The sequence below is a fragment of the Geotrypetes seraphini genome, chromosome 16, assembly GCF_902459505.1.
Source record: "Geotrypetes seraphini chromosome 16, aGeoSer1.1, whole genome shotgun sequence".
In the NCBI taxonomy this organism is placed as follows: Eukaryota; Metazoa; Chordata; class Amphibia; order Gymnophiona; family Dermophiidae; genus Geotrypetes; species Geotrypetes seraphini.
In genome coordinates this window covers 16508376-16523999 of record NC_047099.1, presented here as the reverse complement: position 1 = coordinate 16523999, position 15624 = coordinate 16508376, and the positions used below count along the sequence as shown (strand labels likewise).

Below are 15624 nucleotides of genomic sequence, written 5' to 3'. Positions count from 1 at the left end.
ATTTAACTCTCTGCTTATATTGACTATATATAAAGTAATTCTCTTGAATAGGAATCAAATAAACACAAAGAAAGTATTTTATAATTACTTTATTACGAAATAAAAATTATAAAAATTATAAAATACTTTATTCAGTGCGAAACCTGGGCCTGTTTGGCTGAACACAAAGCTGATATTCTGGCTGGAATCGAAGAAAGACACACACGTAGCTCTTCGTCAACAGCTCTCAGTCTCTCTCTGTATTTGGTTTTTATAGCATACAAAAATAGACAAATATACCCTCCATCCTTTTTATTAAACCACAATAGCAGTTTTTAGCGCAGGGAGCTGCGCTGAATGTCCAGCGCTGCTCTTGACGCTCATAGGCTCCCTGCGCTAAAAACCACTATTGCGGTTTAGTAAAAGGTGACCATATTGTAAAATATAGACAGCAGATATAAATTCAGAACTGTGCATAGTAAGTGAAGGGAAGTTTTCATCTCTGGGAATTTACCCAGTTAACTATTAAGTTATTTGGGCAAATTCCTTTGAAAACTGTGGTAATACTGCCTCCACTTTGCTAAATTTAAAATCAAATCATTTTTCCTACCTTGTCTGGTGATTTCTGGTTGCACTTTCTTCTTCTGACTGTGCATCCAATCTTTCTTCCCTTCTATCAGCCTGTATGCTTTCTCTCCTCCACACCTCATTCCCTCCCCCAACTTTTTCTTCCTCTCTCCCTGACCTTTCTTTCTTTTTTTCTGTTTCTCTTCTTTCCTTCCGTTTCCCTGCCTGCCCCCTTTCTTTCTTTCTCCCTGCCGTTCCCCAAGCCACTGCCACTGCCGCTGCCATTGGGGAACAGGACCCACCAATGGATAACAGGCCCCAAAGCCGACGCGGACGCATGCTCTCCCTGACGTCAATTGTGCAATCGGAGAGGAAGTTCCGCCCAGCCAGGCAGCGATTGGCTGGCCCGAACTTCCTCTCCAACTACAGAATTGACGTCGGGGAGAAGAAGACTTATCGGCTCGATAGATTAGATCGCCAAGACAAAGTGAGTCCTGGGTGATCGACTCACTTTGCCTTGGCGAGCTACTGGCGCCCCTGCCTCGGGCCCCCTGTCAGCTCCGGGCCCGGCGGCCCTGCGGCACACCAGGCAACATCTCGCGGCACACTAGTGTGCCGCGGAACACCGGTTGAAAAACACTGCCATAAATTATGTCTGAATTGTCATGACATCAGAAGTACATATGGAGTAGTTTCAGGTGATGCTTGGGATAGTTCTAATTATGATAGTTCAGCTTTATGTGTTTTTTGAACAGAAGGTTTTTTATTTCTTTTTTGAAGGTTTTGTAGTCTGTGATCGAGATCAATAGGTTGTAGAGTTGGGGGTCGAGTGTTGCAGCTCGAATGGCTAGGAGGTTGTCGAACTGTTTCTTTCTTTTGACGTTTTTGGTTGGAGGGTGTGTGAATGGTGCGTGAGTTCTCCTATGTCTGGTTAAGGTGGATTGAATTATTTAGCTGAAGAAATTAGTTACCCCCCATTCCACACACATTAATTCTCTTCCATTTTTGTTCTCATTCTAAAAAACACTGATAAGTTCCCAGAAAAAAAATACATTAAAATAAGAAGTGAAAACAAAGGCCCCTACAGATGAGAACATAACATAAGAATAGCCTAACTGGGTCAGACCAATGGTCCATCATGCCCAGTAACCCATTCTCATGATAGCCAATCCAGGTCACTAGTACCTGGTCAAAACCCAAAGAGTAGCAACATTCCATGCTACCGATCCAAGGCAAGCAGATGCTTCCCCCATGTCTTAATAACAGACTATGGACTTTTCCTCCAGGAATTTGTCCAAACCTTTCTTAAAACCAGCTATGCTATCTGCTTTTACCATAACTTCTGGCCACTTCATTTTTAAGCTTAGATCTTTCCTTCCAAACAGAGACCTTGCTAGATGTCGAATACAGCACAAGGTAACTTCACACGCACTTAGCTGTGCAGGAAATGTGAATCTCCTCATACACCCACCATATCGTGCAAAAATGTGCAAAGGTCTGTTTTTTTCTTTCTATCACTACATAGCCTAATGCCACACAAGCAGCGCTGTTACAAACATATTCTGAAGGTCAATGCTAAGGTTAACAAAGTTTCCTTCCTTCAACCACAAGGAGATACTGACAAACCACTGGAAGAGATCCCAAAACAACCACCCAGGCACAACACCCAAAGACCCACTCAGTGTGTGAACCAGTTGAGTGGAGTGGACTAACTGGGGGGTAGAAATGGGCCCGGAGTTTGCTCAGCAGAATTTCCCAGACCACCTCTTTCTCTCAACACTTTGACACGCTGCCACCACCACCACCACTAGGAACACCTCACCGGGTAGGCCAGCAATGCTTATAAACTTTATAAAACACATTATTATATTTTCTTATAAAGCACATATTTTAACTGAACTCTCTGACATCCTCATCCTTTCCATTCACAAAAACAGAAGGAAGAAAAGTTCCCATTTCCTGCTGTCTCATGTCCCCAGCCTATACAATATTTTTCTTCTGCAGACCCTTCAAAAGTCTGACCAAATCCTCATTTCACTTGCATTATAAAGTACTGAGGATGCCATCTCTCCCCAATCCCAGGTCCTAAAGTCTAAGACAGTAGCGCAAACTAGTGCTGCCAGATTCAGGAAAAAAAATTTCGATTCGATTCAGCCTATTTTTGATTCAATTTTCCTGCCCTATTGGGTGTTTTTTTTTTTTTTTCAAACATCCTGGTGGGTTTATTTTATAGCTTTTTCACCCCCTTTGGCTTCTCCTAACCACACTGGCGCTGTGGTGTAAACAAAATAAAAAAACAAAAAGGACTTTTCCTCTCTCTGTTAAATCCTAGCTCACGTTTGCGGTCTAACACCAGCTCTGGCAGGATACACTTTTCAAATTTGACATATTGTAATCACAAAGCAGAAAATAAAATTATTTTTTCTACTTTTTGTTGTCTGGTCAATATTCAAATCTTGTTGGTCCCAGGCTCTGGTTGTCTTGCTTGCCATGGTCTCCTTCTTTCTCCGTGCTAACCATCAATCTGCCATCTCTGTCCTCCGCTTCCGTTTACCTTCCCTCTCCCGGAGGTCTGGCATCTTTCCTTTTTTTTCATCTCCATCCACAGATTCACCTTTTCTCAACTACCCTTTCGTCCAAGATCTCTCCCTCCTTCCCCACCATCCCAGGGTCCACCATCTCTCCCTTTCTCTTCCCAACTATCCTCCTATCCAGTATCTCTATCCCCCCTCCACACCATCCTTTGTGTCCAAGTTCTCTCCCTTTCTGTTCCTTCCCTCCCTAAATCCCATTACCAACTCCTCTGTTTTTAGATCCATTATTTCTTCCCCCAAAGTCCGGCTTAAGTACGTATCTTTGAACCCCCCCCTTCCTTCCCTCCCTCCGTGTACTTCTACACCAGGACCCCTTCCCTTGGAGGTCTGTCCCCCTCCCCAAAGGCCTGTCCCCCCCAAAGGACTGCCCCTCCCCACCGAAGGTCTGTCCCCCCTGAAGGCCTGCACCCACCCTGAAGGCCTACACCCCACCCCTGAAGGCCTGCACCCCCCCCAAAGGACTGCACCTTCCCCCCGGAGATCTGTCCCTCCTGAAGGCCTGTCCAACCCTGAACCCCTGAAGGCCTGCACCCCCCCGAATGCCTGTCCCCCCTGAACCCCTGAAGGCCTGCACCCCCTACCTGAAAGCCTGAACCCTTGAAGGCCTGCACCCCCAACTGAAGGCCTGCCCCCTGAAGGCCTGTCCCCCCGAAGGTCTGTCCCCCCTGAGAAGGCCTTTCCCTCCTTGAACCTCTGAAGGCCTGCACCCCTCCTGAAGGCCTGTCCCCCCCGAAGGCCTGTACTTCCCCCCTACACATGAAGGACTGTCCCTCCTCGCCCAGGGAAGGCCTGTGTGTTCCCCTCTGGCCTCCCTTTACCCGATTCCTCTTCAAAGAAACCTGCACAAAGGATCACGGGTACATCAGCGATCCTTGCAGGTTGCCATAGGCCTCCCGAGTTGTCCCTCTGACCGCGGTCCCGCCCCTCCTCTGATGTCAGAGTAGGGGCGGGACCGCAGCAGATGGACAACTCGGGAGGCCTATAGCAACCTGCAAGGATCGCTGAAGTACCCGCGATCCTTTCTGCAGGTTGCTTTGAAGAGGAATCGCATAAATGAAGGCAAAAGCCTTGGGGTCCGGCCATGAGAAGGGAAGTTCCTGGGCCATGACTCCAAGGCCGGGAGCACCCCCTCATGGCTTGCATCCGGGGCGGACTGCCCCCCTGCCCCAACCCCTTGGTACACCACTGGTCGGAACCGTGGGAAGGGAAGGGGGGGCGGTAAGGGACTAAGAGAGCTGTCCAGACCGCGTGAAGGGAAAGGGGGGTAGGGGAAACACTGCTGCTGCACGGGGAAGTGGTGTGGGGGGAGGGAAATGGAGGGGGAGGGAATGCTGCTGCTGTGGCTGCTGCACAGGGAAGTGGGGGGTTTGAAATGCTGATGCTGCACAGGGAATTAGGGTGGGGGAAATGCTGCTGCACAGGGAAATGGAGGGGGAGGGAATGCTGCTGTGGCTTCTGCACAGGGAAGTGGGGGGAGAGAAATGCTGCTGCATAGGAGGCAAGGAGAGAGACAGATAGATAGAAAGACAGACAGCGGGAGGAAGGGAGACAGAAAGAAAAGAAGAAAGACACAGGGGCAGGGAGAGATATAGAAAGACAGACAGACAAAGGTGGCCAGGGAGAGAGACAGACAGAAAGAAAGATAGCGGGAGGGAGAGAGAGACAGAAATAAAGACAGACAGACATATATTCTAGCACCCATTAATGTAAAGGGCTAAAATACTAGTTTCCAATAAAATGACCAGTCACCTGTATTGGGTAAGTCTTTCTGACGTCCCATTATGTTGGTGGATGCAGAAACGCTTCTCAAAGCTTTGACTATTTTTAACCACACTTGTGTGAGAGATTTCTTTCCTGAACTCCCCAGAAATATAATTAAGAGCTGAGGAATATATGGTGGTATTAGGAGGCAGTTAAATAGCCTGAGTAGATGGTTATTTCAACCAAACATCCCGTGTGGCTACAGATGCACCTGGTGACAAGGTACATACATTGTTGTCATTGTACATACTAGTACATTGTAGGGACATAATCAAAACACTAAAACATCCGAAATCCACCTAAGTTGGCACTTGGACATCCTATTCGCCAGGACATCCAAGTGCCAATTATCAAAACCATTTTTCTTAATGTGTAGTGAGATGTTTCTCCCTCTGTGCATCCAGAGATCAAGAATGCATGTTAAAAGGCATGCTATGGTTGTGTTTTGGGCGGCTAGACTTGGATGTATTGTGTGGGTGTTATGCCTATGGCCAGAGGGGTAACTGAAACTCTGCATACTACTGACATGTATCCACATGTCTGCTTATCTGACATCCTGACTTCCTTTACCTGCGTGTCGCTCAAATAACATCAGTAAAGCCAGATGGGAAACCAGTCTCTGCAACACCTCCTTGATAACATCAAAAGGATAGTAAAGCCAGATGGGAAACCAGTCTCTGCAACACCTCCTTGATAACATCAAAAGGATAGTAAAGCCAGATGGGAAACCAGTCTCTGCAATACCTCCTTGATAACATCCAAAGGATAGTAAAGCCAGATGGGAAACCGGTCTCTGCAACACCTCCTTGACCTAGGTGTTGTCAAAACAAGGAACAAAAGACCAGGACCAGCTGTTTTACTAACTCATCAGCTTTTCACCCTATATGAAAGACGGGACTCTGCCCCTAAAAGATGAATCCATTTTCGTTGCAACCAAGGGACAGCCCGTGTCTACCCTCCTATCAATTGCAGGGATTCCTGATTGTGAAGGATGGTGTTGCCCAGGAGCACGGTGATGTTATTCTATTTTTATATTCATCTATATATATAAGTATAATAAAGTGTTATTGTTTATGCTTTATATTGTCTGTGTGCTTTTCTGAGTGTCACTGATCATCCCATTTGACAGAAATAAGTGGTGGAACATATTGGTACCAGAAGTAGGGTGATCAATGTGGTCAGAAAAGCTACCCAGAAAACAAGGGGTTGAGGAGCAGGCTCCCAATCCCTCCATTCCGGATTGGAATGACAGTATAGGTAAATTAATGGCCACTGAATGGTCTGTAGAAACATAGAAATAGACAGCAGATAAGGGCCATGGCCCATCTAGTCTGCCCACCTTAATGACCCTCCCCTACCTTTCTCTGTGAAGAGAACCCATATGACGATCCCATTTTGTCTTAAAATTGGAACGCTGCTGGCCTCAATCACCTGAAGTGGAAGACCATTCCAGCGATCCACCACTCTCTCGGTGAAAAAGTACTTTCTGGTGTCACCGTGCAGCTTCCCTCCCCTGAGTTTCCATGGATGCCCTCTTGTAGCCGTGGGACCTTTGAAAAAGAAGATATCTTCTTCCACCTCGATACGGCCCGTGAGATATTTGAACGTCTCGATCATGTCTCCCCTCTCTCTGCGTTCCTCGAGAGAGTATAGCCGCAACTTATCTAGCCGTTCCTCGTACGGGAGGTCACCCATCCGGGTGGCCATACGCTGGACCGACTCCAGTCTCAGCACATCTTTGCGGTAATGAGGCCTCCAGAATTGTACACAGTATTCCAGATGGGGTCTCACCATGGATCTATACAATGGCATAATGACTTCAGGCTTATGATTGACGAAACCCCTACGTATACACCCTATGATTTGTCTAGCCTTAGATGAAGCCTTTTCCACTTGATTTGCAGTCTTCATGTCTTCACTGATGATCACCCCTAAGTCCCGTTCTGCTACAGTCCTTGCTAGGATCTCGCCATTATGGGTGTAAGTTTTGCATGGATTTTGGCTGCCAAGGTGCATGACTTTGCATTTTTTGGCATTGAAACCTAGTTGCCAGATCCTAGACCAGCGCTCCAATAGGAGTAGGTCTTGCTTCATATTGTCGGACATTGAGTTTTTGACCGTTGCACTCCTTTCTACTAAATTGCATAGTTTGGCGTCATCTGCTAATAACGTTATTTTATCTCGAAGCCCTTCTGCCAAGTCTCTTATAAAGATATTGAACAGGATCGGGCCCAAGACCGAGCCCTGAGGCACTCCACTGATCACCTCCGTCATTTCAGAGGGTGTGCCATTCACCACCACCCGCTGACGCCTGCCTCCAAGCCAGTTCTCAACCCATTTTGTCAAAGTATCACCCAATCCTATAGAACTCATTTTGCTCAACAGCCTGCGATGTGGTACGCTATCGAAAGCTTTGCTGAAGTCTAAGTATACGATGTCCAGGGGCTCCCCAACATCCAGCTTCCTCGTCACCCAGTCAAATAAGCTGATCAGGTTGGATTGGCAGGATCTCCCCATAGTAAATCCATGTTGACGGGGATCCCGTAGATTCTCCTCGTTCAGGATCGTATCCAATTGACGTTTGATTAGAGTTTCCATCAGCTTGCTCACTATTGATGTGAGACTCACCGGTCTATAGTTTGCAGCCTCCATTCTGCAACCTTTTTTGTGGAGTGGAATGACATTAGCCGTTTTCCAGTCCAACGGGACTATACCCGTACTAAGGGAGAGATTGAAAAGTGCGGATAGTGGTTCCGCTAAGACATCACTTAACTCCCTGAGCACCCTGGGGTGTAAGTTGTCTGGCCCCATCGCTTTGTTAACCTTGAGTTTAGACAGCTCACAGTAGACACTGCCTGGCATAAAATCGAAGCTACTAAACGGGTCTACTGAACTATCCCTTGTCTGTAGCAGAGGGCCAGATCCCGGCTCCTCGCGGGTGAAGACCGAACAGAAGTATTCGTTTAAAAGTACAGCCTTTTCCGAGTCCGCTTCTATATAGTTCCCGTCTGGTTTCCTAAGGCGTACTATCCCGCCTGTAGAAGCAGGATTATGTGAATCCTGTACTTTTGGAAGTGGGGATCCACATGAATTATGTGCCTCCTTACAAAAGGTGAAAATCTCAAAAGGAGAAGAGCAAGAAGGAATTTCTAGACAAGGAAGGATGATTTTGTCAGACTGGAGGAATTTGCATGAAGCTAAACATGAATTACAATTGAAATTAGGAGAGCTGGAAAAGAAAAGGTGTAATCAGCATGCCATTAAAATGCTACAATGTCAGAATAAGTTGTTAATGGATAAGGTAGACACCTATCAAAATGTAACAGAAAAGGCAGCTGTGCGATGTGCACAATATAAATATAAGAAACGGAGGCGGAAAGTGAGTTACAGAAAAGTTAAAATCTTAATTTATCATCTGCCGGATGATTGGAATCCAAACAAACGGGATGGGGATATTTGGGATTCAAATTCTAATAACAGTGAGGAGGATATATGTGTTGAAAGAGAACAGGCAGAAAGTTTAGAAGCAAAGCCTGTGAGGAGACAAAGATTACAGGGAAATCTGCAGACAGGAGAATATCTGACTAGAAATAAGGTTATGGAGGATGTTACTCCACATGAAGTCATGGATACGATGGCACGCTTTACACAGCAGCCTGGGGAACCACTAATACAATGGGTAATTTGGGTGCAGGAGCTGGGCGCAGCAGGGATTATGTTGGATGCCACAGATGCCCCTAAATTTGTTCAAATTAGTCAAGAAGTAGCAGTGCAAAATGCGTTGTGGGAGGATCCATATCCTGCAAAATATGCCCAATAGTCTTTATTAGAGATAATTAGTAGGGGTGTCACGAGGCAATATCCATTTGAATCTGATTGGCCCTCAAATGATAAAATTTGGTATACATTAAAAGATGCTCAAATGAGAATTAAGGAGGAAGCTATGAAGGTAGCCTTAGTAATAGGTCACGCTGACACATTACCTTTTACTGTGTCCATGAGAAATAAAATTATTAAGTATGCTGCACCAGCATACAAACAGGTAATGATAACTTTGTTGATCAATCAAATAGACAGGACTATTTTGGAAGCCTTAGAATCGGTCTGACAGTTAGGAGATTGGGGGGACTGGGGACCTCAAAATACTTTTGATAAAAAGAGAAAAGGACAATCCAATTCAAACAGGGCTAATCGGGTGTCTTGGAGGAATATGTTTTTGGCATTAATAAAAGATGGTGTAAAGGGGGAAGAAATAGATGGGAAAGATACAGGGACGTTATGGGAGATGTACAAAAGTAGAGGACTGGGAAAGAGATCTATGTCTCAAGCACAAGTGAACAAAGGAGAGAGGGAGGAAATTTTGGTGCCAACGGCTCCTCCTGAGGAAACTGCTTCCATTCTTTATCCTGATTTAAAAGGGTGGAAGTGTTGGGAGGATCAATGATGTGAATGCCAAGCCTCAGTGTTTTCCTGGACCAAATTAGAACAGTGTCCGCATGTAGAGATAAATATTTAGTGGAAGTCTGGGGAGCAAAAGGTACAAGCTGTAGTGGACACTGGGGTGGAAGAATATAAATATCAGGATTGGGGGGAAAATTATACAAGCAGGAAGAAAAAAAAAAAATTTACAAATTTTAAAATTGGACAATTACCAATTTGGGAATATACTGTATTAATCTATGGGATTCCTTAAAATATAATAGGGCTAGATATCCTAAAAGCTTTCCGATGGAAAGAAATGGCAGATGAAGTTCAATGTGGAGAAATGCAAGGTAATGCATTTAGGCAGTAAAAATAAGGAATACGAGTACAGAATGTCAGGTGCAACTCTGGGAAAAAGTGAACAAGAAAGGGATCTGGGTGTACTGATAGATAGGACCCTGAAGCCGTCGGCACAATGCGCGGCAGCGGCAAATAAGGCAAATAGAATGTTGGGCATGATAAAGAAAGGAATCTCGAGTAGATCGGAGAAAGTTATAATGCCGCTTTATAGGGCAATGGTCAGACCCCACTTGGAATACTGCATCCAACATTGGTCTCCCTACCTAAAGAAGGATATAAAACTGCTGGAGAGGGTGCAGAGACGAGCAACTAAACTAGTGAAGAGTATGGAGAAACTGGAATATGAGAATCGACTTAAAACACTGGGATTGTTCTCCCTTGAGAAAAGGAGACTGCGTGGGGATATGATCGAGACCTTCAAAATACTGAAAGGAATCGACAAAATAGAGCAGAGAAGATTATTTACATTGTCCAATTTGACAAGGACAAGAGGACATGAAATGAAGCTAAGGGGGGGCAAGTTCAGGACTAATATCAGGAAGTTCTGCTTCACACAGAGAGTGCTTGACATCTGGAATACTCTCCCAGGGGAGATTAACAGTCCTAGGCTTCAAAAGCAAACTAGATGCATATCTCCTTGAGAGAGGCATATAAAGATATGGTTGGCTATAAAATAAGCCAGGTGTATACCTAGCAGGACCTCCGCGTGTGCGGATCGCCGGACTTGATGGACCGAAGGTCTGATCCGGAGATGGCGCTTCTTATGTTCTTATGAATCTATAGTTTTGGTAAATTGCCAGACATTCCTATGAGATCAGTAGTGGTGGGGAAATTATCCAAACCATTAGTAGTACCGATCTCCACTAAAATTGTAAACATGAACCAATGCATTTTTTACTATTCCTATAGTGGAGCAATGTCCAGAACAATTTGCATTCACTTGGCAAGGGAGGCAATATACATCTACCAGACTACCACAAAAATACTTACATATTCCCACTTTCTATCACAAGATTATAGCAGAAAGTGGGCAAAAGGATGCCGAGAGGTGATAGAGAAAGTTAAACAGAAGATTGTAAACTTCCCTTCTCCCCAAAGTAAAAAACAGACTTGGGCCTTTTTGGATTCTGGAGGCACACATTTCACATCTGGGGTAACATATGGGGTAGGTTGAACAGTAAAAGAGTAAGAAATATTGCTAAGTGACCTTTATAATGTATAAAGTTTTGTTAGATAGTATAAGGAAGTTGCACTCCAAGTGGTTTTGCAAATGTGTCTTTTACCTCAAACACTAACATTGTGAACCACTGTACCTGCACGTAAACTTATCTTGTATGTTTTATAGATTAAAACGTCCCTGCTTGCATTCTCTTATTATATTACATTTTGAAAACATATCTTATTAACTGAAAAGAAATATATTTAATGTATATTTAATGTATCGTGCAATGGTGCGCCCGCATCTGGAGTACTGTGTCCAGTACTGGTCGCTGTACCTCAAGAAGGACATGGCAGTACTTGAGGGAGTCCAGATAAGAGCAACTAAACTGATAAAGGGTATGGAAAACCTCTCATATACTGACAGACTGAAAAAGCTGGGGCTGTTCTCCCTAGAAAAGCGGAGACTTAGAGGAGACATGATAGAAACCTTCAAGATCCTGAAGGGCATAGAAAAGGTAGACAGGGACAGATTTTTCAGATTATGGGGAACCACAAGTACAAGAGGGCACTCGGAGAAATTAAAAGGGGACAGGTTTAGGACAAACGCTAGGAAGTTCTTTTTCACCCAGAGGGTGGTGGATACATGGAACGCTCTTCTGGAGGCTGTGATAGGCAGGAGCATGTTAAAGGGCTTCAAAGAAGGTTTGGATAGGTTCCTAGAGGACAAAGGGATTGAGGGGTACAGATAGGAGTAGAGGTAAGTTATAGGGATAGGAGTAGAGGAAGGTTATAGAAATAGTCAGGGACCACTGCTCAGGCAATAGCCTGATGGGCTGCCGCGGGAGCAGACCGCTGGGCGAGATGGACCTCTGGTCTGCCTCAGCGGAAGCAACTTCTTATGTTCTTATGTTCTTATAGAGTATTTTGGACTCCAGTGAGATTACTAAAAAAACAGACTCGACACGTTCCAATAAATGGTGGCATTGCCAGTTAGAATTTGGAATGTTAGAACATCTTTTATTTCACTGTCCTTTAATATTTGAGTTCTGGAAGTCCATATGGAGCAAAATAATTTCTATTCTTGAAGTTCCCATTCCGTTATCATATGGAGATGTTTCATCCCACCCCTAGAATCTTTAATAAAAATGATGTTAAAAAAAAATATCATATGGAATTATATTGTTCGGTACTACAATTATGAATAGAAGCCTGCTCAATAGTTCCAAAACTAAATTTCTTATTATTATGACAGGTGTGGCTTTGCAAATGATAAAAAGGAATTGAAAGCAATGGGATCAGTTAAATATGCCGCCTTTTTGGGAGCTCTTTGTATGTATAACCAATATGAGAAAATGTTAGCTGACAAAATGAATGCGTCGCAAAAATTCATAGGAATATGGGGTCCATTAGATTTGTTTGTTAAACAGCTTTAATAGTAATGTGAACCTACAAAATTAAAAATTTCATATTCTACATACAAATCCAGAGGGGTGGGGGTGGGAAGGGGATTGTTTATTTTGTATTTTATATATAGTACATAAGTGTATTTAAGGAATATTATTGATAGATAATTTGTTACACTTTCTGTAAGATGTTCTTATAAAACCAATAAACAATTTTTAAAACTGAAAAGAAAGATGCATATTTTCAAGCAAGTGCACCTGTCCACTTGTACCGTATTTTTATTAATTCAGATCAGGAGGGAGACAGTATAGCAGTACAAAAATTTTGTGTTCACATTTATACCAGCCTTTAATACAGATTAGTAAAAGGGAGTCTAAAACAGATGTCATGTCTTTTTGGTGAAAATGTATAATTCATGGCCACCATACTATGTTAAACTTTGCAATTATAGAGAGAATTGTAGAAGCTTCTCTCTCTTCTGTGGTATTTTTTTTTTTTCTTTAAGCATTTCCCAAAGATAATGAACAGGCTTTTGCTCCCTTTAAAAACTGGTGCAAAGCCTATAAGTTAAAATACTCATTTTAGAAGTTCTCATGTTCCTTCAAAAACTTCCATAAAAATCACTAGAGTACATATGCAGACAAGGAGGCAAATTCTGTAAAGGATGTCTAAGGTTAGGTGTCCACAAGGTGGACGTTTAGCAACTTAGGTGTCCACATAAATTAGATAATAAGCCCAATTAATGACTTTAACAAGCAATAACTGGAAGTTAGATGTCCAAAGGCTGTATACATTTCACAAAACAGGCGTCAACAATTTTGTGGATGCCCATCGGAATAAAGCTGAGCCAACTGGATACTCATAGGCGTGGCTTTGATATAGATGTCCATTTATAGAATCGCATGCCGCTCAGTGTCCTAACCCATCTATATTCTCACCTAAAATGTAGGCGTTATAAAAGCAGGTCTACTTTTGAGCACTAGTTAGGTGCGACTTAGATGAATGCAAATTAGATGTCACTTAGGCGTGTCGGAAGTATGGTTTATGGTTTATTAATCTTGTTATACCACTCGTTCATTTCACTGGTCCGAGCAGTTTACAAAATACAATAAAAGTAAAATAATATAAAACAAATATAAAAAAGAACACCATTATTAGATAGTATAGACCTACCCATATAAACAGCAGGCATACTAAGAAACATTCACTCTTACAAAATGCATTCACTCCTAACTAAATCATATAAAGACCATTTAAGCTTTAAAATTTCCCCAGACTGCTAACTGAAGATCTAGAACATTCAGAATATATGAGTAATATCAGATTGATTTAAATCTTGTCCGAATGCTTTTTTTTAAAAAAAAACTGTTTTTAATAAAGCCTAAAACTTTTATTGCAGTATTCTGTAGAGTTTGTAATCTTTTCAAATTCCTATTTGAGGTCCCCAAGTATAAAACATTGCAATAATCCAATTTTGAAATTATTAAAGCATGAAAAAGAGTATGTAGATATTTCTCCTGGAATAATCCTCTTAAGGTCCTCACATAAAGGTGAATGGGGCTTCTGTTTTGGGGGATAAAGAGGACTCCTCTTTGATAATAATAGAAAAAGATGTTTTGTTTTGTTAAAATAGTTTCAATTGTCTTGTTCCTTTTGTTTTTTTTAACCTAATTTTTAACTAAATATAAATCGCATTGGATTTGGATTTTGCGATCAAATCAAATATTTTAATAAACTTGAAACTTAATAATGCATTACACAAGCAAAGCACATGAAATATATATATATAGTGCGATTCTCTATTGTGTGTCTATGCTTAATAGAATCGTGCTCATCGTTGTGCTGCTGGATGTCTAAACGATGCCTAACTTTTAGACTTTGCTTTACAGAATTTGCCCCAAAATATCTAACCCCCCCCTTCAATCAAGCTGCATTAGGGTGTTTTTTTATCACTGGTCACTGCAGGAATTCTATGAGTATCGGAGTTTGTATTGCAGGGGCCTGGAATAAAAAAAAAAAAATCCCTAATGATCTTGATAAAATCAGGGTAAAATAATTGTTTATTAGCTCATAAATTTTAACTTCCTATTAATGGCTTTCTTCAGAGCCACTCTTAACTCTTTGCTTCTTAAGCTATAAATCAGAGGGTTTAACAATGGGAGAGTGACTATATATATTGCATTGGGCAACTTATTAGAATTTTTAGAGTCCCATGTGTCAGGCTGCAAATACATTCCTATCAAAGTTCCATATAAGAGGATGAAGACCATAAGATGGGAAGAACAGGTGGAAAAGGCCTTGCTTTTCCCTTTTGTAGAGCGGATTTTTAGGATAGTGGAGATGATAAATATGTAAGATATTAAAGTCAGAAGAAAAGGGATAATGCTTACAATCACCCCTTCTATGTAAGTCATATATTGAATAATCATAATGTCTGTGCAGGAAAGTTTCAGCAGTGCTGTGATTTCACAAAAGAAATGACTGATTATATTGGAGTGACAGAAAGAAAATTGTGATATAATTATAGCATATGGTAATATCTCTAAGAAACCTGTTATCCATGCGGCAGCTGCCAGAAGAGCACAGACCCTCTTATTCATAATCATGGCATAATGCAGAGGATTACATATTGCCATATAGCGGTCATATGCCATGACAGTAAGAAGTAGAAATTCTATTACTACAGATACTATATAGCAGTACATTTGCAAAATACATCCACTGAAAGATATGTTACTGTTATTTGTGAGAAGGACTACTAGTAATTCCGGTATAATGTTGGTCAAAGAGCCGATATCAATGACGGACAGGTTGGCCAAGAAGAAATACATGGGGGTGTGTAGGTTTCGATCAGCACAAACTATGCAGATAATTAGGAGGTTCCCAAACACAGCCATCAGGTAGAGGAGTGAGAAGAGCAAGAAGAGAGGGAGCTGCATCTCTGGAAAGTCTTTGAATCCAAGTATCACAAATCCTGTCACAAAGCTTTGATTTCTTGTTCCTATGGAATTAGGCTCCATGACATACTGAAGAGAAGAAAAGCGAATAATGGTGATAAAACAGAAAAAGTGTTAAATTAGCAAACTGGGGCAAAGAAAGATCACTGTTTATGAAGAATACATGTTATTTGCAAAGAGGACAAATTATTTTAGATGAACTATTCACATTTGTGTAATGGTTTTGTACACACGCTGTATTTGGAAAGAATATGTACTCTTTCCAAAAGAGTGAGTTCTCATTTCTAACAGCATGCATTCTTTTGAAAGTGACAAAAAAATAAAAGAAATTTAATTTCTTATTATCATTTCAGGGGAAAAAAAGGACAACATTAAAAATATACTTGATATTTCTTATGTAATTTTAAATGAGTGCATAT

General features: G+C 42.2%; 1 protein-coding gene across 1 annotated transcript; it reads right to left on the bottom strand.

Annotated features, from left to right (window-relative positions):
- Positions 1–14311: 14311 nt before the first annotated feature.
- LOC117349745 (olfactory receptor 1S1-like) lies at positions 14312–15268 on the bottom strand. Its single transcript, XM_033923338.1, has one exon. The coding sequence runs from the start codon at positions 15266–15268 to the stop codon at positions 14312–14314; it is 957 nt and encodes a 318-aa protein (XP_033779229.1).
- Between the last annotated feature and the right edge of the window lie 356 nt (positions 15269–15624).

Coding starts and splice junctions, on each gene's coding strand:
- LOC117349745 (XM_033923338.1), bottom strand. CDS start 15,268: ATGGAGCCTAATTCCATAGGAACAAGAAATCAAAGCTTTGTGACAGGA.